Source organism: Siniperca chuatsi, linkage group LG1, assembly GCF_020085105.1.
Source record: "Siniperca chuatsi isolate FFG_IHB_CAS linkage group LG1, ASM2008510v1, whole genome shotgun sequence".
In the NCBI taxonomy this organism is placed as follows: domain Eukaryota; kingdom Metazoa; phylum Chordata; class Actinopteri; order Centrarchiformes; family Sinipercidae; genus Siniperca; species Siniperca chuatsi.
Genome location: NC_058042.1, coordinates 25,313,461 through 25,340,095, shown reverse-complemented (window position 1 = coordinate 25,340,095; position 26,635 = coordinate 25,313,461). Strand labels below are relative to the sequence as shown.

At 41.6% G+C, this 26,635-nt stretch overlaps 1 protein-coding gene across 6 annotated transcripts in view; it reads left to right on the top strand.

Moving 5' to 3' along the window:
• The window catches only part of LOC122881127 (SH2 domain-containing adapter protein F-like), a 95,451-nt gene that overhangs the window by 15,808 nt on the left and 53,008 nt on the right, over window positions 1-26,635 (top strand). For all 6 annotated transcript variants that reach the window (XM_044207035.1, XM_044206953.1, XM_044207204.1 and 3 more), the window contains exon 2: window positions 801-933. In XM_044207035.1, the coding sequence (XP_044062970.1) occupies window positions 801-933 (133 nt within the window). The remainder of the gene's footprint in view (window positions 1-800; window positions 934-26,635) is intronic.

Sequence of the window (26,635 nt, the reverse complement as noted above, 5' to 3'; positions counted from 1 at the left end):
GCCCTTCTCCTCTGCCCACTGATTGGCAGGACTAGACTGTCAGGAGCCTCAACAGAGAAAAAGTAAATTTTCTAACAGATGGCCCAAACTCCTGCTGTCACACCCCCTCATTAGATCCAATGTCCGAGAGGAGAGATGGCTCAAATGGGGGTTCATTTCCTCTGAAATGATCGTTACTTTTGAAGCGGTGTCCTGGTAGATGAAGCAAACATTTCAAGGAAACAAATATCCCCCCAAGGCACTATAGACGCGGACTGTTGCTCTGCTCCCTAAAGGTTTGAGTTGTATTTCTGGGTCTCAGGACGTCCACCTAATTGCCATCTACTGCACAAAATGCTCAGCAAAAGAGCAAGACTGCAATTAGCCGTGGCTCACTGCCAGCTCGCCATAAATCTGCCAAATTGTTTCTCTTAAGAAAGTTGAGCAGTTGTGGTCTTCTGTCCTCTACTTTTTAAATGTAGGCCTGTCACTGGGCTATCATATAATTAGGCAGACCAGCAGTAGCAGAGAGCGTGCTGTAAGGCTAAAAGCTGAGGCATTGTGGTGGTGTGCTGAGGCATACAGAGGTGGGGTGTTATTTATGTGTTTCTCCCTTTATCTCCTGGCCTGCCTCAGAGGATATCACTTGGTCCTGTCCTGGGCCACAGCAGTATCTGTCATCCAACTCTCTTGACACCTAACCCATGTTGTAGTGTTCAACAGAGCAGCAAAATGAATTCCCCTCTTGCTATTTCACTTTTTTTCCCCTCCCTCCATCTCACCTTCCCTTGTTTTTCTTTTTTTTTTCTTTTCTTCTGCAGCTCATTATCCTTGAAGACTATGCTGACCCTTTCGATGCTGAGCAGGCTGGTGGCACTCAGACCAGTACGGAAAAAGTGACAACCGAGAATGATGGCTACATGGAGCCATATGAGGCCCAGAAGATGATGGCAGGTAGATCAAACTTTCAATCAGTTTTCAATTTTGTGTCACCCAGCTACCTTTATCCACCTTCACACCTTCGGTAATTGCAGGTTAAGTGACAAGTAATTGATTTGTGTCTTTGTGATGATTCATATTGTATGGAGTCATATCCTAGTGGAGTATTAATTAGTATGCAGTGTGACTGGGCCATATGTTTCCAGGTTGGAAGTTAATGAAAAGGCTCAGTCGGCATAATGCCACTTTACATGACAGGTGCAGCAGAGCAAAAATGACCTGTGTGTCATGAAAGATGTCAAAACATTTTCAAAAGCAGTGACTTTCCCCCCAGAAATCATACAACATAAGTGATTTAAAAACACACCTCAGAGGTATAGGACCAATAAAGAGTGAGGTGTTTTTTATTCAGCGGAACTGAGTGCATGTGGAGACAGCCACTTACTGGGATTTCCAGGAAGGCTTTTTTAATTTCTTTTTTTTTTTTTTTTTGAGACAACAATAGCTGTGTGCTAACATAAGAATTCAGCCAAACCACATTCTCCACACAGCTTTGTCACAGCGCACATTCATTCTGTGGCTAAGGGAGCACAGCAATGACAAGAACAAAGAATGTACAGAAAGAGAAGAGAAATTGTGAAAATGTGGGGAAAACTAAACATGTGGCAGCTGTTTTCCTCTCCTAAACAGACCTTAGTACCTAAGAAAGGAATGTTTTACGAAAAATGTTTGTATGACTGTCAGACGTCAAATGGATGTTTCTGGAACATGGATGACTACAAGATATCAGTATTTAGGCCTTGATATACTGACACAGTCATATCATCTACAATATACCGGTACCTCTCACCCTGCCGCACATACTGTACTCTTATAAACACACATACACACACTCGCTCCCATTGCTCCCACAAAGGCAGGACATGAATGTCTCTGTCCCTCCTCAGCAATTTTGTTTTAATGAGCCTCCAGACAATCTGTTGTTTTCATCTGTCTTACTGGTTTGACCTCTGGTCCAGTCATTGCCTCAGCTGAGGACAAAAACTCAAGATTTATCGCATCTCTCAGGTGGAGGAAGCTGTAAAGAAAAGAAATCTGAGCAAGGCATTTGTGGTATCACTTGAATCTTGATCTTCCAAGTTTTTCTGGGCTTTTTAAATTCAACTCGACACAGTTCTGCACTTGGCTGTATTGACAAACTAAACTATGCTGGCAGCAATCGTCTGTTTGATCTGATGAAGTCTTCAGGTTTCAAAGACAGGAGCAACCAGAACAACAACCAAAAAATAAAAAACTGAAGTGGTGTTGTTTTCAGGCTCCCTGCTTTTTATCCATCATATCTATTGATTGCCATTGTTTTTTCTTTTTTTCCTGCTGTTTTGACTGAGCTGGCAGGGCATTGTTTTAAATAGAGCTGTTAGTGGATTTCTGTGGCTCTACTGTCATCCTTTTAATATTCATAATGATCCATGGATTTATTCCATGGACGAGCGGTTTCACAAGCATTAAATAATGCACTTAATTCAAACATGCAGGCACATAGGCAGGAATGCCATTATAATGACGGGTAATATTTGATATATTCACCTAGAAACAGGGGGAAAATGTCTACAGAATAATTCTATCAAATGTCTGACAGAAATAACTCTGACAGGCCATATTGATGACTGTGGGTTAGAATGTAATATGAATCATGCTTATAATAATGATTGTGGAAAATCTAATGGTATAATCTTTGGTAACTGCACCAAAAACCCAAATTTTATGTTTCCGTAGTTCATTATTGGTAGCAGTAGCAGGTAGTGTTGCTGATTTTCTAACATTTATGTATCCAGGGTAGACACACTCAGCATGAATGCTCTTTTTCAGCAACACCTTGTTCCAAATTCACACAATTACACACATTCACACTTGGATGCTGCCCAGTTCAGCCCTACTGATGCAGTTGGGGGTTAAGCACCTTGGCCGAGGGTACCTCAATGATGTAATGAGGGTCAGGCGCTGCTCTTTCACTTTCTCTCACTGTGCAAGGCCGGAGGCGTGCACCAATACATCAGTATACTGACTATGGATATAGAGTAATTGCTGCATCTCTCATTCTGACAGCATATTGGTCAGGCAGAACTGCACACTCAGAATTTAGCTGGCTAAAAAGGAGAGAGGAACCACTGCATGGGCTGCTGCACTGAAGCAAAGAAAGGGCCGAACCGCTCATGTGAAGCTAGATGCTTGCATCGCTCTCAGTCTCATTCTGTCACTTTTGCTCTCTGTCATGTCTCTTCTCTTCACTCTTCATGCAAGGCACAGTTTTTTGTTACTCAATGACAACCTGCGCAGTACTTGAGTTTTCTTCAGCTCTCAGACTGTTGGCTGTAGAAAGCCGTAGCTCTAACAGCCTCCTTCTCTTCTCAGCACTTGGCTTTCACAGATGGGTGCAGATGGACACAAACTTCCAAACATGCCAACACAACAGAAACTTTTCTATTTATGGCTGTCAGAGCAAGTTTTTAATTTACCACCAGCCAAATTTATATCATCTATAAAACGGTTAGTCTACCTCCTCATAAAATGGACTTTAACTGTCTCTCAACTTGTAAAATTCAAAGGTGTGTAAGATAGTTGCTTATTAAAAAAGTGTTTCCAATTAATTCTAAGAAGTAGACTGAAAATAAATCAGACTGTCTGACTTTTTTAGTTTGTCTTCACAGAGGATCTTTAGGTTTCAGGTTTCAACACAAGATTTACTTGCTGCTGTTAGCTTGAATCTCACTTAACAAACACACACACACACACGTTGTTGCCGTGACAATTACGTTTTTTGTTTTTTTTTTATTTCCGGATCAATCGCAGTAATTTAATTCTCACTATCTGCTGATATTAATATTTATTATGTCCATATACAAGAAGCCTTCATATCAATCTTGCATATCAACTTGGGATATCCCTATTTGAAGCTCATATTTCACACTTGCATGTCAAAATCTCTTAGAACTAGGCACCTCAGATTAGTATCTTTAGTGTTTAGTGGTTTTGCACTGCATTTAGCAGAGATTATGGGGTGATCAGACAGTACAGTGGATACGCAGTATGGCAATAGTGTGACTAAGCTTTTGCATAAATAATTCCATGGATTAAAAATCTCATTTACATGAGATACTTATGACAATTATCCAGAGGAAATTGTGGGGATATTGCTTGTAAAAAAAGTTTCATTTAGGAAATCTATATGGTTTAGAGCCTCTATGAAGACCAAAAGTCCAAAGAAGAAGTCCAAAATCTGCAGCTGTCAGTGCTCTCCAGCAAATTCTGTTTTTCCAGACATCTTCAGACAAATCACTTCCTGTGTGCCAGAAGGTTATTCCCAGTTAGAAACACCAGACACTGGATGTTCAGGTAGCAAATGAATTACAGGTAAAATGATGTTATTGAAGATTAGCCGAACACATTATTTACATGGTGTTGCTGCTGTAGGTTACTTGAAATCTTTTGAATGCAAAGATTATATTTCCAAACTTAAAGGTTACTTGGCTCAAGTTGTACAATGAGTCTGACTCTGACATCATTGTGAACAGCAAGCATGAGGTCAGTCTGTACTCATATGCTGAGCTCATTTTATGAACCATTGCAACCGTATGAGGTAAACAGCCTGATTGATTATGCTTTACCATGTATTCACTGCAAGCAATGTGATCTACAAGTTACAGGAAGGCCATGCATTTTCTATAGAGATGAGCAAACAAAAAACTTGTTGTACAAGAAAAGCCCATAATATATACATAATCAGATGTCTGCATGTCCTATTTTTCTTGCTAATGTGATTCCATTCATTGGGCATTGTTTTGCTTAGACATGTTTAAAAATATGTAAGAAGCTCCTAACAGTCTTTCAAGTCTACTAATCCTCTACAGCTTTATTGTCCACAAGAGAGGAAATTAATTTCGAGGCACACTGCTTTGTTGAAGTACACCTGCTTTGTGTTCCAAGTAGCACTTCCTCCATTGTTTTTCATTCCTACAACTTAAAGCCTACCGACCAAAATGAGATTGCTGCTAAGGCCCCAACCACACAAAGTGACCAATTAACCACATTGCTTTATTATTAATTCACAAAAGGTCACATGTTTTTAAATAAGTGTATAGTTAAGTTCTGTAGAAACAGGATGTGCTATTTTGAAGATACAATTATAATCCCTTGATCACACAACATTCACACCTTACACACACAAACACATACACTCGACCACATAGTGGGAGGTGTGGCATGCAAGGCCTGAGGCGAAAAGTGCCACAGCCGTTTACATAACATAGTGTGCACTCCTGCTGTTTGTGTGTGTGTTTGGTGGCATGTGCACGGTCATGCATGTGTACGTGACTTTGTGAGCATGCGTGCGTGTGTGTGTGTGCTCCTTGTCTCTCTCTCCCAAGAGCCATCCGTAGTGAGGTTGAGCCGGCTGATTTATGGGCCTGCTGGAGGGGCATGTCACGACTTCCTTAACCTGAAAAGCCAGCCCCACCCCCCTATAAGCTGCTCCACACTGGCTGCCGGCCATGGCTTACTGCACCACCTGCAGTTATGTGAAGACATGTGCACGGCCACTCTGTCTTTACACCGTTTCCTGCGTGTGTGTGTTTCCAGGGTGCCTCGAATGTTTGTCATGTCTACACGCGTTGGCTATTACATGTGCTATCTTTGTATCTGTGTAAGTCAGTTGAGCGTGTGTGTGTGTGTGTGTGAGCGAGCTTGGGAGAGGACGTTTTTCCCCTCATTGTCAGCTGGTGTTCTAGCATGTTGAGTTTTTGTATTGAAGGTGTATATCTTGTATGTGGGTGTATGTATTTCGAATGTGTGCAAGCTCATGACAGATTTCACACTCGCACATAACCTTGTTTCTGTATCTTGTCTTCTCTTTTACACTTATAAACACTCCAAGATATGTTCACAGCAACCACTATACACACACACACACACACACAGACACACACACACACTTTCTTAGCTGTCAGCATGGCCATTCCCTGCATACCTCAACACAAGCAGCAGCACCTAATCACAAGAGGAGCTGTCGGAAGAAAGGATCAACTTTTGCGATGTTACTTTATCTGCTCCACTTGACTCTGTTCCCTCATACATTGTTGTAGCTGTTGAGACTTGTTATACTGACAAGTACAAGGGGCTGGGCTAGTACTGCAGGGCAGTCTGCATCAAGCCGTTTCTCAATGAACACACACTCATCGTCATACTCCCCAGTCAGCCATGTGAGAGTTTTCCCACAGTGCAGAGGAGGCCTGTTGTGCAAACAGCTTGCATGATTGAGCTCTCCCGAACAAACACACTCCAGTCCAGTCCGCTTGCCAGGCCTCAATCCATAGCCACGCCACTGCACCAAAAGTGTGTGTGGGGGTATCAGACAGATAATAATAACCCCTCCGGTGTGAAATATTTTACGCCAGTGGTGAATTTATTACACGGCGTGTCAAAGTTGTAACCTCAATTTGTCCTCATCCCATCTTTCAGGTCATGCTCAGTCATTTAGTGGCAGGAGAGTTGTGCAACAGGGCCAGAATGCCCAAAGGGAAAAACTTTGATGTTTTCCATAATGGTTGACTCATGGTAGATGGGTGTTCGCTGTTTCTCTCTCTCTCTCTCTGTCTCTCTCTCTCTGTCTGAGAAATATGCTGGGAAATGTCTCCAGGCACTGGAACCTCCTGCACCGCACTCCCAATGATGTGGAGACAGCCAGTGCCAAGGAGATGAGTCATTAGCAATGGAGTTGATTATTTCAATTACTCATGATAGTGTGGCGCTAAGCCCCCTGTTGGCTCCACAGTATAAATGCCAGGAACATTACCAGTTTGGCAATGGCCTGAGTGGGTGAGAGAACAAGTTCAGAGGTGGGGACACTGAAAGAGGGATGACGAAGGGGGAATAAAGGCAGAGAAAGGGAAAGTAGTCACATAAGACCAAAAGAGAGTGGAAAATAGAAACATGAGAGAGACTGGCTGAGACAAAAACAGAAAAGTAAATAAAGAGGCTTAGAGGCTGAGACAGTGGGGGGAAATGTCATATTACAGCACCTGTGGGTTACTTTATGGGACAATTTAAGAGAAAAGAATGGAGGCATGGTTTGCTGAATGGTTTCCATCTCCTCCTCACTCACTCACTCACTCACTCACAAGAGTGAAAACTCACCCCAGGCGATGGCAGGTACATGTGGCGGCACATTTTTTAGCCTGTAACCCTGCTTTTATTGCCCCGAGCTGTAACTTGAGGAACATCCGGAGCATGCACCGACAATGGCACCTTCTCAAAGGTGAATTTTTTTTTTTTTTAGCAATTCTGGAAGTCTGTGCCATTAGTTTGGGAATTTTGGTTCAGTGTGTTGTTAGTATAGCATACAATAATTCTGCAGTTATCCTCTTATCTCTGGTTTTGTTCTGCCTTGGTGCATTTAAAGGATTGCTTAAGAATTACCTCAGCAACACATTTATGAATTACCCCAGCTGATTATAGGCAGCTATAAATAAGCACGGACTGCAAGGCCAGTAGCTGAAAACTGGACAGGGAAGTGAATAATTAACACCCTGCTCCTTCCTCTCACGCCTCACAACAACTACTGTTTAAGGGTATTTGGGCCATGCAGTCAACTCACTGCTGTAAGAATAACTCCACCATTTACAATATATTTTTTCTTTAATGTCATTAACTATCTAAAGACAGGACATAGGGACCTCGTGACATTTATGTGGTTTCTTTTATAATGTAAAAACTAAGGACATGCCGTGACAAATGCTGATAATTCAGGGGGGAAAAACATTTTGAAATTCAAATTGTAGTGAAAACATGTCAAGAAGATTCCCTTTAAGGCAATATGAAGTCACAAAATTATGATGAATATAACATAATTAATATGGGTGAAATGCAATGAACAGTAGAACATATAAAATACTCATTATTGCTATTACAAAAAGCTGTTAGGTTTAATAATGAAGCCAACAAGTTATGACATGAACGAGCATAACACGTGGGAGATGTTTCCATGTACGACAATGACACACAGAGCATTTGAATGGGTGATTTCACAGCATCCTCCAAACTAACAAACTTGACCAGGCATCTACTTTAAAACTCGAAATCACATCTAAAATAAATAAAACCATAAAACTGAAAATAAAGTGTATTAGCTTGAAGACAAACAGTGGAGAGGTTGAGCTGCAAAATGATCAAGGCAGCTACGCAAGTTATAGCCTCACAGTAGTATCTATATTTACCTTGTGTGTTTGGGCTGTATTTCACGATTTGTCGATATGTTTTGTGAGTGATGATGACTTTAGTTTACTCAGTTGAGTGATGAACCATGACATGGCCCAAACAGATAGTGTAAACACATATTGGCTCCGCTGCAGGGCTAGGTAAGTTATGGTCAAATGACATAAGACCCTGCGACACAGTAGGTTATTAATGATGATGTCTGCTTAAAAAAGTAAGGAGGTTTGTTGTCTGATATGTACACAAGCCTCCTTTTAGGTACAAGATTTAGGTATTAAGATTTTCTATGGTGTTCACTTATTTAACAGAAAATAGTGAAACAGTCCACCGTTCCACCCCATTCTCTGACTAGTCCTTACGTCGACGCCCCATTCAGTGGTTGCCAGATTTTGTCAGAAACGAGCTACCCACCTGTCACATCTACATGATCCCATGAGAAATGACTGACAGTTATTACACACTGATCTGACAGGGTGGTACTGAGTGATGCATAACCAAAGCCCCACAGTACCAGAGCTGGTGTCAAGTGGTCTTTTGGGTTTTTTTTGGTTTTTTTTTTTGGCTTGGTGCTATGGTTGGAGCCATTTTATTTTAACATTTAAAAATGTAAAAATGCACAGTCTAATGAGAGCAGAGCTGGGTTTCATTTCTAAAAAAGCAGAACAGTGACGAGATCCCACAGGCGTGAACCACAACTTGGAAGTTGGAACTGCAGTTTAATCTAGCTAGTTTGTTTTCTGAAACTCTGTAATGTTAGCAAATGATCATTTATATCAAGATATTATTAATATTATTATTATTATTATTATTATTATTATTATTATTATTATTATTGTTATTATACTGTTCATTGTGGGCAGGCAGGTAGGTCTAGCCTGATAATTAAAGCCTGATAGTAATTTTACTGTTGGTCCTGTTCAAAATATGGGAAAGATGTGAACTAAGCTTGCTATATAATAATCCAAAGATAGTCAGTTTCATGATACAATGAAAATATTCACCTCCTAAGTAATTTGCAGTTATAGATCCCCTTCTAATTCCTTAGATGAGTCAAACTTTCACAGTGCCTCTGCTCCCAATTCAGTGTGATTCTTCTGTTGAGCCTGGAACAAGCATAAGGAAACATAACACAAAAGCTGTAGCAAATCTTACATAGAAGACATTTAACATGAAAACTGTGAAGCAATATCTCTGCTAAATAATTAGCTTAAACAAAAGACACTCATTTTGTAAATGAGCACAGTTTTCCTTGGTTGTAACCAGTGACTCAACAGCAGATCTCACCTCATTAACTGTTTATGTGGGAGGAACTGAAAACCAGTCAAGGCGTTTGAAAGAAATGTGGAGACTTTGTGTAATTGTTCTACTATGTAGCGCCAATATCCACTTCAATAAAAAGAGCTGTAATTTGTATGTGATGCTCAGTGGCCAGGACAAGAAGAGTGAAATTGTACTGAGCTTTGTAACTTGTGCTGAAAAACAGCACATGTGCTCAGCAAAACATTTCCTGGCTAAACTGGTGGTTTGAAAATAGTTTTGTGTGTTTCTTTGACTTTGACACTGACATACAGTCCAAAGGGTTATAGCTGTGTGTGTGTCTGTCCTACTGGATAATGGCCAGCGGTCTTTGTGGCGTGGAGGGTCATTTGGCAAAGCTGAAGAGTGGAAGGTGTAGGAGGTGGGAGGAGAGGGGAAGAGCAGGAAGACTGACGACTTATTGATGAAATGAGATATCTCTAGCTCCAGCCTGATAACCTCCCTCCCCCTCACTTAGTGATGAATGCCGCCCAGCACTGTAGCTCAGACTACTCACTTGTCAATATATCTGACATTTCCACTAGATATTGACACATGCATTTAGCATTACATATGATAAAATTGCATCTTAACAGAACTTTTATTGGTGCACAATCATGCAAAGCTGGTCTCCAATGAGGGTTGGAGACACATCATAGCATTACGGCAGGGTTCAAACATTTGGCACATATGACCTAAAAGTTACTCAAACAAATTTAGCCAGGTTGCTTCTCTTTTGATTATAACACGATCAAGCTCTAATTCACACATCACATGAGTCCAAAGTTTGTAACAGCTGGTTCCTGGAGCCAAGCAGGTTGGTGTAATGGAAATTAAGAAGGCATTTGATCTGCAATGAATGTTTTTTTTTTTTTTTGTTCTTTCCCTCTACCTAACTTCCCCTATTTGGGGTGAACATCATTAAACAGAGAGACCTCGAGTGACAGTGATGCATACTTGCATTTGCTCATAATAACATATTTGTCAGCAGTTAGGTAACCTTTGCAAGAAACTTGACAGTCTCTGACCCGTTCACTCTATGATAGTAGCTGAGTGCACATAGACACACAGAGACACAGATGAAGCGGCAAGACTGAGAGGAAGTGGTGTGTATTGGCAAGAGCATTCCTGCTGGCCTCTCATATCCCGCTGTGCCAGGCTGTGCCAAGCCAAGAATGGATGGGATGGCAGACCCACTATCCATCCGTTACAGCTGAATGGGTAGGGAGGGGTTGGAACGCGGGGGCACACTGGGCAGCCACTCTGGTGCAGGTTGGAGGTGCTGAAGTCATTCATTTTAAAGGTAAGATTAATGACACCATTAATCCATGTCTGGGCCACTGCAGAGGAGGACAGGGCAGAATTCATACCCGCAGCTGGCTACTCAGCGCCTGCAGCACACACGCATGAGGTCTGTAAATACACACACACATACATAGATAGAGGCACACACAGCTGTTGTGCACAAAGACACACTTTCCTCTGGGTCATTTGATATGTCAAGTATCCATTTGGCCTAAAGTGGTGATGGAACTTGATGTTGTAGCTTGTATCTTTGTTGCAGGCAGTTACTTGATGGAGTTTATTGGTCCGATTTTACTGGCTGGTGAGAGAGAGAGAGCGAAAGAGAGGATGACAGACTTGGTGAATTAGTAATAGACCGGGACATGGCTGGCACCAATCTGATTGCAGGCCTGTGTTTTTTTGCGGTGGCTACAGTCAAGCTGGAGAGGAAATCTGGCCTGTTGACACTCTGGTGCGACAGAGAGCTTTTAGGTGTGAGTGTGTGCGAGTGGGCGGCTAGCACTCTGCAGCTGTTGAAGGACACGACAGGAACAGATGGGCACCAAAAAAAAAAAAAAAAAAAAAAAAAAAAAAGACAGACAAGGGAACACCAGATAAACACTCATAGGGACACAAATGCACAATCCACTGAACCCAGTACAAAGCATATCAGAGTGTACTCAGCTGTGTGGTAGTGTGTGAGAGTAAGTCACAAACATGCTTCATTTAATTAAGTTGTCGAGACAATGTTATATGCAGACCCAATGACAGGATTTTGAGGCTGTATTGCTCGGAAATCAATGAGTAAATGCTGTACAAACTATCTAATAGGGTAGAAGTTAAGGCTCAGAGCCAGCGTTGGAGTAGACCTCCTCAGGAACCTTACATTTTGGGACATGTTCATCTGCAGTCTGAGCGCATCAGGATCAATACTGGAGTCACCTTGTCTTTGTGTTGTTTGACGAGGCTTTTCAATCATAACCCAGGAGTGATACCCTCTCTCACACAGAGGGTTGTTTTGGACTCTTTGTGTGTGTGTGAGAAAAAGAGATTAAAGGAGGAGGGGGGGGGGCTGTACTGTAGGAAGAAGACAGCGACAGAGGGGCAAAGAAAAAGAATCAGAGAATGATTTATATTCATTTCGAGTGTGTGCATGTTAGCACCCCACAGACAGTCTATTTGTTGCCGTGTGTGTTTGTAAGAGAGACTTTAGGTGCATATTATTGTTGTTAAGTCATGGTTTGTCAGATTAAAAATTGTGAAATGATGCAGCAAATTTCAACAAATGATCCTCAATCAACCTTTTGTCAAAGATGTCAAGTGATAACGCATTAAAATGTCAGGATAAAAAATGAAATGGTGACATTTGCAGGCTGAAAAGACGTCTACCATATCGGTTTGTCATGATTCACAATTGATATAGAGCTCAGACTTAACTGCTAGGTGAATGGAAGGTCATGTCTATGTCTGTGCATGCTAGTGTTTGTCTGTGTGAACTATAGTTCCAAGCGGTCAGAGGAGAGCAGCCTGTAACTGCTGTTGCAGTGTGAGTAATGTAGCTGGGGAAGCCCGTTGATGAAACCTACATGTTAAACAAGCACTGCATATCTCCACAGAGCTCGTCTGTATTTTTCTCTCTGCATCTCTTGTATGTGGCCTCGTAACGTTTTCTGTTGTCTGTTTTGTTCTCTTTTGTTCTGTCTCCCCCATTCCTATTCTTTGTCTTTATCATAGCTTCATTCGCTTTTTTTTGTTTCCCTCTGTCTGTCCACTTCCTCCTGTCTCCATTTATTTCATATATATTGAATCTCCTTTTCTCTCTCTGCCTGCATCTGTCTTTCTCTCACTGGGTTTCCGGTCCTCTCTATCAGTCTAGCCAGGAGGCAGTAGTCTGGGACATCCCTGTTTTTGCTGTGATAGACTATGGACTAAGCTCTTTTAAAGGAGCCTTGTTGTCTTGTAAAATAACCCAGGGGTCTTTTTTTTCTCTCTGGGAGCCAATTTATTGGTGACATTTATTCAGGAATGACCTTCTCTGGGTTTGTCTTCCAGAGACACACAGCGTTATCACTCCTCGCAGAGTAATCCAACCATTATTGTAGCTTGATTTAAACATTTACCCTTTCTTTTTTTTTTACGTCTGTATACATTTCTGTGCTACAATGAACACATGTGTGCTATAACAATGCTGTATCACCCAACTATAATTTTGACTCCAGTGCACCTGCTTGCTCACAAGTACACACCGTCTGAGTTCCCTCTTTCTTCGCAGTTATAAAGGAATGCCATGCTTAAACTTGAGGCAGCTAATTAATTAAAAGAGTGAACTAGCACCATAAAGGCGCAAGGGAGATTATAACCTTATCAGAGCATGTCAAGTGTTTGTTCCAAGATTCGAGATCCAATTAGCCAGATGGATGGTTACAGCATAACGCATCCCTGTGCATTCATTCCCTTCCAAGTGGTGTATTTTAAGCCAGAACACTAGAATGTAAAATCATTCAAATTAATGACTTTACATCAGGCATTTAAAGAGAATAGATGCAAATTTGGAGATGACCTGTGTATATTGTTAGTCTAGCACTTCAGCACTTTCGCCAGGCCTAGAGAGTCTTTTGCAATAATCACTGTTGCTTCGAATAATATAAAATGGATATTCTTCACTCAGGCAATCTGTGACCTTTTCCCATCATTACTTATTCCATCAAGAGGATAATTACTCATTGGAAAGGCTGATATTCCTTGCAGGAAAAATACGCATGTGTATATCTTTACTTTGGCTCCCTCTGTCTTTATCTCTCCATCGCTCCCTCTGTCTCCAGCCCTACTGTCTTTGTTTGCATCACATCTTATCAATCACAAAGTGCAATCGCTGGTGCGGTGCGGTGAGGTGAGACGCTGGGTCTGCCTGGGGCCTGGCTGGTGGGTTTGCGTTGTAATAGCTTGGTGCAGCCTGTTAATTTGATACGGTGTGCGGCTGAGGAGCCTCATTAGGGACAGCACCTCACAGAGGGAGACTAGGCTTTCCATCACCACCAAGATACCACTAGCAAGAGCAAAATGGGATGGAGGCAAGGGGAAAGGAAGCAGATGGAGGAAGGGAGGAGAAAGACAGATAATTTGGAGAGAGGATGAAAGTGAAGGAGAAACGACTACAGTTCTGTCAGCATGGGTCAGTGGAGAAGGGAATGAGGACAGAGAATAAGAGAGCACCAGGAAACTATCAACAGTACACCAGAAATAGGCTTATAACCTTTTTTTCATAGTGTAGACTTTAAGCACTGTTTTTTTTTTCAGAATAGTTCACCTACCATTTTAGATTGGCAGAAATCTTTTTGATATGAAAGTCAGAAAGTATAGTCAACGCTGTCATTTATCCACTGTTTTTATTTTCAACTGCATCGCCGGTAAAAAGAGTGAGTGTGGTAGATTTGAGAGCCTGTGACAGCACAGGAATGCTATCACCAAACGACCAGAATGGGTAAGAAGACGGAGCTGGGGGGGACAGAGGGAGCGAAGAAGAGAGAATGAGATAGTTCAGCGAAACAGGTTCATTTCCATTCGAGCATTGCATTTCCTCGCCTGCTGCGTGCATCAGTGTGGTCTCTGAGATGAGATGCAGCCATGGACAGAGTGAATTATTAATGTAAAGATCTCCTTCTCCACCAAATCCAATAAGTTGCCTATGATTTGACTGTCAGAAAGATTGGTGGCCTGGATAAGGGAATCTCCTGGATCACGTGGCGCCATGAGTCCTCCTCCCTGGGTAATTGACTCTTGCGCAGTATTGACTTTCTGGTCATGGTGATTAAGGGAGCTGGGCCAGACTGGAGCCCAGAGTCTGCTTTCTCAGGGTGGGTCACTGGACCTCACAGCAAGCTTATCCTGGGTGACATTTGTCCACAGCACAGAGCAGTGGTTAACCCCTCAGCTCAGTGATCTGGACATACTGATCGCTGTATTGATGTGGAACAGTGGATGCCGAGAGCTGCTAAAGGGCTGGCTGGACTGGTGTTTTTTTCTGTTTCCCTGTTCCCTGCCTCTTTCGCTTTCTTGCTCTGCCTTTCTCTCACACTTTCTGTCTGTATGTAGCTTTTACAGGTCATCTATGCTTCAAAAATAATTGGCTGATTTGGAAAAAAGACACATCTCTTAAGTTTGCGTAGTTTGATATATTGCTGCCCACAAACATTTTTGCAGCTTGATTGTTTTCCTTCTGCAAGTCATAAGACCCCCTTTTTACTGGCCATTTTACACTTTTATTCCCATTCATTATGTGTATTCATTCCGCTGTGAGGGATGATTTTATTCTCATTTATTTCCCATTAAATGAATGAACAGCAAACTGTTACTTTCCATTTAATTTCACTTTCATGTGAACTTGAAGCTACATGTTCTTCCTTCATGTTTGATGCAAAATTAATTTGAATATGCTTGTTGCACCCTTGGCTCACTTTTAAATCTTGGTGTACTAATAAAGATGTGATAAAGGCTTTTTTCAAAAGGGTAAGGATGTTGTGGGAACATAAATACCAGCTTAGGTGTGAAACAGCAATGAAATACCATGATCTACCTATCTCTTACCACACCTGTTTGAATGACGTAGTTTTGTCTCACCCTCTTGATATGTTATTCACATAGCACAATGCACAGATTCACGTTTTGTTTTGTTGACCTTTTAGAGACTTGCCTACTTGTGCAACATTTGGATGGAGACATACCCTCTTTGCACATCTGTCACTTTGCCTCTTTCTTTGGCTACCCATTTCCCTACTGTCAGACCCCGTGTATCAGCGATGAGTCATGACTGGAATGACATGGTGGATGGTCTAAACCTAAAGTGCAGAGGGAGATGACAGAAAATGGATAAACAAAATATGGGGGGAAAAACAAGAAAAAGTAAGTCAGTGAGGAAAAGAGAGACTTTCAGTGGAGTGTGAAGGTATCTAGGAGAAATCCAGCAGTAAGGTGACCTCTGTTCATATGGGACTTCAGGGGATCACCACAGGGGTTGAAGCATAGGCTGCTTGACCTGCGCCTGGAGTCTCTGTGGTGGACAGTTAGGCTTTTTGATTGCACTGGTTCATGCGGTCTGAATACAGAAACTTTTATTGATTTTTTTTTTTTTTTTTTACAGGGAATAGCCAGCCAAGACGGGCAGTGGCCTGTTTGAGTTTTTGTAGGTGTGTAGGTGGGTGTAAACCATTAGTTTAACAAATACTGTTTTTCTTTCTAGTCCCCTGATATGTCACAATATGAGTTGGCTAGACACCTGGATCATTCTGTAAAAAAGAAGTAAAAAGAGTTGTTCTGCAGCTCCTATTTTCCAGCATTAAGTAATGTTGCCTATAAGTGACTACATTGTTGCCTACAAGTGACTACATTTGTGTGAATTACATTACAGTTCCAAATTAACATTATTTGTGACAATGATGCAGCACTGTAAAGCTTAAGAAAGATATACAGTACTTGCAGAAGTTTTTAAAACTATTTGAAACTATTGGTAATGCTGGCTAAGATTATATTTTCCTACTGCCTGCAGTGCCAAGTGTATATAGTAGTGAAGCAACAACAAGTTCATTCCTGACCTTAGAAATAGTAATTTGACAAAACAATTCCATGTCACAGTCCACTAGCTAGCTTTTTCCAGAGCTTTTACCCACAACACACTCTCCTCATCAGCAAATGTGGAGTTCTCAATTGGAGATGGATTTGTTGACCTGTGATCTCAGTAGCTATTTTGATTTCATCCATATCACTTTTTGGATTTCTCGCCTGTGTTGCCTTTAAAAGTTAAGCATCAAAGTTCATTCTTGGCCTTGGAAATAGGAGTTTGCCAAAAGAATGTCAACTCAAGGTCCACTGACTTTCTTTTTTAGCTTTTAACTGACTGTGATACAGTTGTAAACTCTGGAAAAAGCTAGTAGGTGGACCTTGAGTTGGGATACTATACATAGTAGTCGACTACTCAGTTATTTGACTATTTTGTGAAACTGCTGCTGCACACTGTTTGAAAAGCTCAGCTGCTGCATGAAAATTATGAACCAGAAGAAAAATACAACCTAGACCAACAACTGAGACTACACTTGACAACAACGAATGGCAAAGAAACTGTTGGAAATGTTACTATCCTTCAACATCCAGAAGCTCTCATCCAAGGCTTTACTAAACTTCACAAAGTGTGCTCGTGTTTACTAGTCTGCGTGATCTGTGATGCTTAGTACTGATGGATATTTAAAAGACAAGAAACCTTACTTGACATTCATACAGTTACCCCAGTCCACATCACAAAGCTCTGAAGTTCACTACAATCACACAATCCTCAGTACCTAGCTCCACTGGGCAGTTAAGAGTTAGAAGCCCTAGGTACTTCAGCTGAAGCTTTTAAAGGGGGTGATTGCCCATTTATTTTCCTCACGCAGATTATTGATGCCAGTTCAAATATTTGAATTAGTGCCACGCTGATCACAAGCTTGTGTCTCAAACAAACATAAGATTCAACAGGCAAACTGCCTTCCAGTGTGAGTTTGTGTAATTGGTGGTTTGGATGTAAATGACATCAGTCTGACATTCGACAAGTTTGTGTTCTTGTTTAACCAGCCAGACATGTCATCTGTGGTCATCCTCTGAAGAAACATGGCACCCTGTCACTTTACTGTAGACTAGCCGCTGAGCAAGCAAGGCAGAACACACACGCATACACACTCGAATAATGCCTAACATTTCTTTTAACCTTCTTGGCACTATTTGCTGTGAGTTCCTGACAGTCGCTGCTGAGTAATCAGATCCACACGCGCGCACACACACAGCTCACAGAAGATCTGAATCACATAAATCATTGCATTTGTTTACATTCTTAGAAACACTAATCTTAGCCATAATCTTACACACTGGATTATTATTACTTCTGGGAATTGTGAAGGTTGGCTGTCTGTGCAAAATCTGATTCAGGTAAATCAATCTGAGGGGTTGAAATCTGTTATGTCTATCTTATAGCATCTGAGTTGAGTGTTTAAGCCTTTTTTGACCCTGTAGTATCTTATTGTCAATTGAAAATAGCTTTTGATGATGTTATAAGGAGATGACTGTTCTTTGAACATTAACATTCTGTCCACCTACGCAACTATAATTGTGGGCTACCTGCTTTATAATCAGAGCCAGACACTAGAAAGCCCAGACAATAGCTGGAAAGTTTCTAAACTAAATTTAGCATCTGAATACCCTCCAATCTGCTGTGACCTAAAATGGGTTTATATGGACAAATAGGGCAAATCCAATATTAGATGGATGTAGTAAGCATACAGACACACACGCAAATGTATATGTAGTTATGCATCACTGACTACTATATGTCTAAAATGTTTTAATTCAAAATGAAGCTTTCTAGTTTGCCAAAAGAAACAAATATTTCAAATAAAACAATCCTCTGCAACACGCTCACAGATATACAAAACATATCAAACATGGAATGCCACATCATTTCCTGCATTAACATCAAAGCATATTTGTATTGAGCGCTGTCAGCCTGCATTATATTTGGACTAGTGCGTGGCTCAGACACCAGTCGCCCTGACAAGCATATAAAGGTGTGGGGGTGAAGGAGGACAAGTGAGGAGATTGCCACTACATATCGTAAAATTTCAACTGGTGACATTTCCGCTTTTCAGGCCTCACTGACAGCCACAGGAAATCCTCCATCCTGTTAAGAGCAGCTTTACGGTGGACCAGTCACTGTTAGTGACGTCACCGGTCAGCTAGAACCAAAGAGACTCAAGTGCAGCAGCATGTGTGGTTAAAAACGACTTCCAATGCACAAGCATCAATTTGCATTGTACACACATCAGAGTATTTTGGGTAATGACTGCAGACAAGATGGCTGACAACATGTCTACATGTCCATATACATATAGTCTTTTTTTTTTTTTTTTTTTTTTTTTTTTTTTTTTTTTTTTTTTTTTTCACACATGCGGGCACATCAGTGTTGCAGTCCCAGTAATGGCTACTGACAGCATATGAACGTCTGTTTTTGGTTTGTCCCCTATGCACACAGAGGAAGGAAACCTCTTCTCAGTGCTGTTCTCTGCAGGCAGTAATATCATTATCAGGCCTCAGAGCTCATTAAGCCCCAGCAGATGTGGCAGACAGAGAGATGTGTGACTTACAGAAGGCAGCAGGTGAATTACAGAGGCGAGTGCTTTGTGTTGCTGTGGCAGTGATGATAGTACTGGCCTGTATGTAGAATCTGTGTCTGTGTGCATGACTGTGGGTGATGTAGGTAGTCCTTGTCTCTCTCTAATGTCTTCTGCCGGAGGTGTTGCTGATTATTCTGTTGGTGGTGGTGCTGTGTGTCTATGGTAGTCAGTGTCTCTGTATGCCCTTGTATCGGTCTCTCTGTCTATGTGAGTGTGTGTGCGTGTGTATGTCTTTGTTTGCCTATATGTGTGCAACACAGCTAACCTGCACACAAACCAGTATTCTGCTGACTGACCTGTGAATTTTCTTAATATTTCTTAATTATAATAAATATACAATAATTGTACCAGAATTTGTGCTGGTGTCAGTTATACACCAGGCGTTGCTCACACTTATGGTCATTATTATATTTCAATATAATCTATCACTAATTTTCAAAGGTAAAATATGGTAAGAAAAATGGAAATAGGTTTTGAACACTAAGGTTTGAATGTCCATTTTAACTGCTTTGTATAATGTTTTCAGTGTCATGTTTTTTCTGAACACACGTTGTGAAAATTCAGCGCCTTTCGGAGATTCAGCACACCTGATTCAGATATTGAACTCAGAGATTAAAATCTTCCCTTTTTAGATTTGCATGAAGTAATTTCTGGCACCGATTCAACAGGTGATCCTGCTTCTGAGCGGGTGCTAATGAACCGTCAACCAATCGCAACATACGACCAAATATTTATAGTGTCAGTCTTGTGTTGACACTATATGCATTTATATGCATATGCATCTGTACTCAGCTCTTTTAAGGACAAATGGGAACATTAACAAAATACACAAAATTACCAGAATAAGGGTGTTTGAGCATATCTGGTATCAGTGTGCCATTAATGCCAAACTGACAAGAATGTGTTAATATATACAGTACATAGTACTCAATAGTAGTGCAGTCTGGACAATGTATATGCATATAAAAATGTTTAGTAAAGCCACTCAAGTACATCTTATAAAGCAGCGTGTAATATCTTTCTGATGAAAAATGAATTCTGCCATGGAGTTCATTTGGAATTGAAATTAAAGAGTAATTGCATCATGACTTCCAATGATTATTGCCTTGTGAATATAATCAATCACTTTGTTTACTCAGGACAATTCCAGTGCCTATTTTGCTTCTTGCACTGATTGTGCGGGGTGATTGGGACCATGGTATTATTCATGAGTATCTCAGTGATCAGAGCTTATATTCTTTTTATCACACTATGATTTCAATCAGATAAGCAACCAGGGTTAATTAGAAAACCATTAGGCTTTCCTTCAGAGCCTCTAAAGGTGATGCTTCAGTTTGAACCTCCTGACTTTTTGTATTCTGCCAGAGTGGATTCATTTCCAGCAGAGTGAAAACATTCAAGGTCTGCCACTCTCAGAAATTGAAGTCACTTGCAGAAGTGAATGATTAACTGACTGCACTCAATCGCTCCATTATGTCCTTATGCTCTGTCCGTATGCACCTGCCTTTGCACTCGCTGACAAACAAAGTAGATGCATCCATTACACTCCACCCCTCCGCTTTGGGGATGTGCCTCTTCTGCCCCACACAAGTCCACAGATGTCTGGCTACATTGCTTCACCATGCTCCGCTCAGCTCCCCCTTGGTGCTCCGTCAGCAGGCCCACATGTCACTGTCAGCAGGCCGCTCGTAGGGCATCCAGGCTGGGACACCAAGCCCATCAACACCTCCCTGGGGGCCCTGAGGCCACCCGCAGGCAAGCCGTGCCAGGTCAGGCCGTGCCAGTCGTGGGGTTGAATAGAGGTGGACTATGTCCCGAGGAGAAAGACTGACGAAGGACCAGAGGCTCTGCCCTGATTAGAGCATATGGTCTCCCCAGTTATTCTGGAGCCTGTTGGTCACCTCTGAATGGAACCCCTCGTAAAAGCAGGCTTTGTCACTGTGTGCAATGTAGTGAGGCTGTGTCTGTCCTTCTTTTTGGCAGAGCCTGGCTGCTCAGCGGGCACTGGGACACCAGAATGAGCAGAGAACAGCTGGCCCATTCAGAGCAGACTGCTGCCCTGCAGGAAACCCTCTCTATATCCTCCCAGCCTAGCGCATCAGCACCCACAAACACACAGAGGAGACTTGGCTCTGTGTCTTCCTCTTCCCTCTCCCCTCGTTTTTGCTGCCTCTGTGTCCCCTGGCTGCCTTCTCAGTTTGGATTTACTAAACAGAATAAACAGGACAAATAAAGAAGACTGAAGTGAATAACTTCAGTCAAAATTATTCTCTGCATTTTTCAACACCAAAAGCTGTGTGGTGCATAGTCCCAGCTTACATTTTATCTGTGTGATTTTCGCCTATGGACATGGTCTCGGCACTAATCAGAGAGCTTCTGAAAAACACTGAATGAGAGGGTGAAGTTGTGGACAATGCTTCTTGTATGTGTTGTTGTTGATTAGTCAGGCAGTGTGTTAGCTCAGATTTCTCTTCTCAATGTGTGAAGGAATGAAGTGGGCTAATGTGATTACACTGATCAAACGAGAAGAGAGACTGATAGGACGAACTCCTTCTCATGCGGTTCTTGGAAACACAATTAAAGCATTTGGCCAAGGCAGTCTGACTTCTAGCCAATACTGCTTTCCCTCAAGTTGTGTGTGTGTTCATTCAAATGTTCAGGATACACATGCATATAATGTGTGTGGTTTATTTACTACTGTTTGCTGCTTTCATTTTCTTTTTCTTTTTCATCCTCGGCCGGGTTTCCCCCGTACTGGATTACCCTCATATGCTCTCACAGCTGTGCCGGTGCATTGATGTATAATGCTCTGATGAATTCCTCAGAGAGGGAACATACCAAGGCTCCTCAGGGGTTATCTGAAGAGACCCTTACCCTCTTCAGCCTTTGCTTACTAGCCAATGCTCCCTCTGTGTTAAGAGGCAGTATTCAGCACAACAAAACACTTGAGTAGTAAAGCCTCTATACTTGAATTGCACCAGGTGGGTCATTTCCTGACTAGAGAATGGCAGACTGTGGAGTCTACAGGATCATCAGAATAACAATGGGCTCTTCTCATCCTGTATTAGTCTTTCCCCCAGAGCATACTGCAAGTGGTTTCTATACCAAAGCCATCTTGAAGGGCATCAAATAAACATCATAATGCTGGTCAGCTGTGTTAAGGGGAGTAAACACCAAGAGAGATTTGATTTCTGACACCCTGACTGCTTTTAAGAAAATGGTGAGAAGATAATGTGGAGACTAAGTGGTGAGGTTTTTAATTGAACATGGATGGTTGCAGCCTAAAGCTCAAATGTAAAAATGTAGGATAAATGTAAACAAAATGCAGCAGGCTTTTTCCTCATTACTTGAAAGATGCATTGAATTTTTAGAGGCCTCTCCTCCTTGGAGCCTCTCCTCATCTTTATCTTGAAGTCCATGGGGATTGTTTGTTGTGAATATTACATTTATACATGCAGGTAGTGATTATGCAGGCTACTGCAGGCAAACAGTAAAGTGAGTCTATGTATGCACTTTTGCAAGTGTGTGTGAACAGAGTGATTAGACTTAGCCAGAGTGCTTTATGAAAAGTGGCATGTTTGCGTCTGTAAAAGACTGATTCAAAAAGGTTAGTCATGTCTCTTTACATCAGACACAAGTTCTGTGATGTTTCTTTCACAGATAAACCATGACAGGAATGCTAGAACTTGTGTTTTGTAGACATAAAACTAATCTGTGATGTCACTCCAGAGCGAAACATCTTTCCTATAATGCTGATCAGCATACTGCAGCGGTTACATCTTGAATAACTGGACTTTTTGGGCTTTCTTGGGGCAGTGAAGTACCATGCACAAAATCCCAGCTTGAGTAGCCTGCAGCCTTTTTCAGACGAGTCTGGACTTCAGCAGTGGTTGACTGTGCACTCTGAGGTTGTAGACGGGGGCTGCTGGGGGGGTTTGGAAGAAGAGGAGGGGGTTTATGCACATCCACCGCAGCAGTTTTACTTTTCGGAAACCTTGCAGCTTGCCTTTGTTCTCCATTTCTCATTCTAGCCTCTCCCCTTTCTCCCTGGGGACTCTCCCCCTATATTTGTCAAAGTTTCTCTGCAGTTCCAGCCAGGCCCCCTTTTATTTCCATCTCTGCCAACTCCACAGCTTCCACAGTAGAAACAGCAACTTCTATAATAGATCTGTTGAGGATCTGGTGAGAGGCAGGGGCCCGTGACATCAGGTGGGCCGATTGTGTGTTTACCTGCTGCCTGGCACGATTACGAGAGCTGTGTGGAGGCGTGTGGCGTCAGAGTGGCCATGTCCGTGAAGTAAGCGTGAGAATGGAGACGGAAGCACCCTGCTTCCCTCCCACCCACACTCTCCATATCCTGACAAAGGAAAGCCACTCACTGGGTCAGACGGTGCCAGACACTTGTGAGGATCGCCCCTCCTGCACTCCTTTCATTCCTCCCTGTCTCTCTTCCCTCTTTTCACTCTTTGTATCTCTCTTCCCTCTGCCACTTAGCCTCAGTGTTTGGAGGAGGATTGCATAAGAGCTGGACTGCTTTTCCTCCTGGCAAGTGAAGGATTTTAATTGAAAAGGAGATCCGGAATGAAAACTCCCATTCCTTTTCAGGCCTCTGTTCTGTGAAAGCACGGAAATGTACCAGGGGAAAGAAGACGAAATGTACAGGGGAGTCAGTGAAAGAAATAGGTCATGTTCTTAAAACAAAATGAAAGAGAGGGAGTCTGACATCCCGCCTGTCTCTGCACTACCTATAATGATCCTGGATTCTTTTTTTCTTCTTAGTTGAGTCTAACAAACTGCTCATGTACAGCATACTTTTCTGTCCAGAGAAAAGGTAGGCGGTTTCTGCAATAAAGTGCAACAAAACAGTTGGTCTCTTGTGTACAGAATAATATAAAGGAGGTACTGATACCATTATTTTTTGTAATAAAATAATATTGCAGGAAACCTTAGGGGATGTAGGCTGTGAATTATGTGTTGTGTACCGAGTTTATGTACACTTTTAGAAAGTCTTACAGGGATAGATGGGTATCTGCCGGTGATGTGAGTTTTATATGTGTGCCTGTTTGTCCCTGCACAAAGTAGAATTGCAGATGACAGGTGTTGCTGTTGTATAATGTTTTAAACTACTCATAAGCTTGTTCCTATATTAGCTTCAGAGAAACTCCCTCTAATAATTTTGGTTGAAATTAATCCCTGAATAAGATAGCCACTACTGTTGAGTGGCCCATAATCTGACATGCTGAATTACTGCTTGCATCAGTGGAGCTGCTCTTTATACAGCGGTTAATACTGGCTGCATGGCCAGGGCAGGTGTGTATGTGAATGTGAAGCAAGGTCATGCTGACAGAGGGCATGTGTGCTTTCTTGCGTAAATAAACAAAGCATCTATTTCTCCAGCTGTCTCGCCTCTGAGAATACCAACCTGTTTGTCTGGGCCTTCTTGTGCCTAAATCATTCTCCCTCTTGTTGAGCCCTGATGCCCTGATCCTCATACCCTTGTCAGCATACGGATGATGTTTACTAATGGGATTGGTTGTCCACTGATGGAGGTGGGACTGGATCAGCTCATCGTTATCAATGTTTTCTTTCTCTTGAAGGGAGGTATTGCCAAGGCTGCAAATGTTCTAAATCTTGCAGAATTACCCAGGAGACCTGAGTAAGTCTAAAACAATAAGTGTGCACTGCTATGCACACAGGAGACCTTTCAATCTACAAACGACATTATGCAAACACAAGATCCCTCTGGCTGATAATTTATTCAACAGAACTGAAGGCCTCACAAGGTTAAGAGCCACAGAGTCAAAAGGCTGCTCTGCCTATTAATTGCCTTTGATCAGTAGTTGATGCATAATTAAAATAGCCTAAGCGAGCTAAGGCGGGCCCTGGAAAGTGTTGAATCAGAGAGCTGGGGTTGGGAAAGAGCAGAATCTGATTGCTTGCCTTGTTGAAATGCTGCCAATGCACTAGGAGTTGAGATGCGAAACAGTCAGGTATCTGGAGGCTTTTATTCCTTATTTATAAAAATTATCTTTGTCTTCAAGAATATTGCTCCCTATTTGACAGACAACAGATGTTCTGCTGTCTTAAAGCCACAATCTCACAAATACTGTAAGATTACTCAGACTCTAGTGCTGCTGGTGTATTCACTTCTCTGAATATGTGGGCCTTAAGACTGTTTTATCCTCTCTTCAGAACAGGCTTCAGGCATGTTCTGAAGTTCAGACTGGATGTGGGGCAGAGAGTCCATTTGGCAAAGTCACTCTCTGAACAAGAGCTGTGCAAGTATGCCTCCCACCTCTGCTGCGATAGGCCAGATAAGATGTGTTAATAGGGACCAGGGAATTGATGAGTTCCTTAAATTATTTCCTTGATGCTTCTTTTTGGACTCAGAATGGATTACAATAGAGCATTCACCGAGGTGGTGATGTGAGAAAAGCTCTTTCTTAAAGGTTTTTAAACCATAGATTAAAAACCTTACATTTCAATGGATTAAATGAAGAAAATGGCGGCATATCTTAGGTAGCCAGATCTGTATCTCAGGCAAGGATTGCACTACTTTAATGGTTTTTTGCCTAATGTGTGCAAAGTCTGCTATGGAATGAAAGATTTGTGTTTGTTTTAAAGAAAAAGGTTAATCAATTTGTAATAAAATGAGAATAAGATATATATGATATAAATGATGTCTATGTAGGCTACACATTTTTACATGGCTGTCTTGCAAGTAATGTGGATTTTGCGCTCTAGAAACATTTTCTTAGTGTTTATTGTTGCTGCCTAGAAATTCATTAACTTGAGTGGATTCACCTGCGCTTGAGTCAGCGTCATACCCATCTGCATTGAAAATTGCTGGATGGCCGAAAATGACCTGTCAGATGTCTTCATATAAAAAGCTTGCTGATGAAAGTGACCCTCTGATTTTTCCCTGAAACAGTTTTTGGTCAACAGCAGTGTAGCCAGTAGAGAGCTATTGTTACTGCTCTTGTTGTAGATGTACCGCCAGAATTGCAAACTGTAACTCTGAATGGCAATTTAAAAACTGACAGCAAAGAAAACAGCTCCAGCTTTTCTAAATAAAGCCAGTATTTGCTTTGTGATGCAGGTACGCAAGCTTTACATTATAATACTGTAAATAGTGAACAGTTGGATGTTTGTTAATCCACAGACACCGGCATAATGATGTGGTTGCAGCAGCCACTCAATCTGTTTTTCATTTAGGCAGTCCTACTTGAAGAAAAACACAAAAAGATATAGAAATATATAAATCACCCTGTAGATCACCTTCAGGTACTTTGACATTTTGCCATTGTTTGTCTTTCCCAGTGTATTCTTAGATTTGGGTCCTTCTAAACCATTTTATAATGAACCAAAAACAATAACTTTAAAATAATGCATTCTATAGCAATTTTAGTTCACTATCTGGAACATACAAAACTGACTTTTCTATTAAGGTCCATTCACCCAGAAAAACTGAATGTTCTGTGAATATTAGTGGATTTGGTGCAAAATATCTGGAGAAATACACATTTTTCAAAAACCTAAAAATGTGAATCTGCCAAAAGTCTATAAAATATGCATTGTTAGAAGTTAATTCACGCACAAATATCCATATTTTAAAATGTAAGAATTCTAATTTAATCTAATTAATTTGCTTTTTTTTTTTAAACCATCCACACATGGGT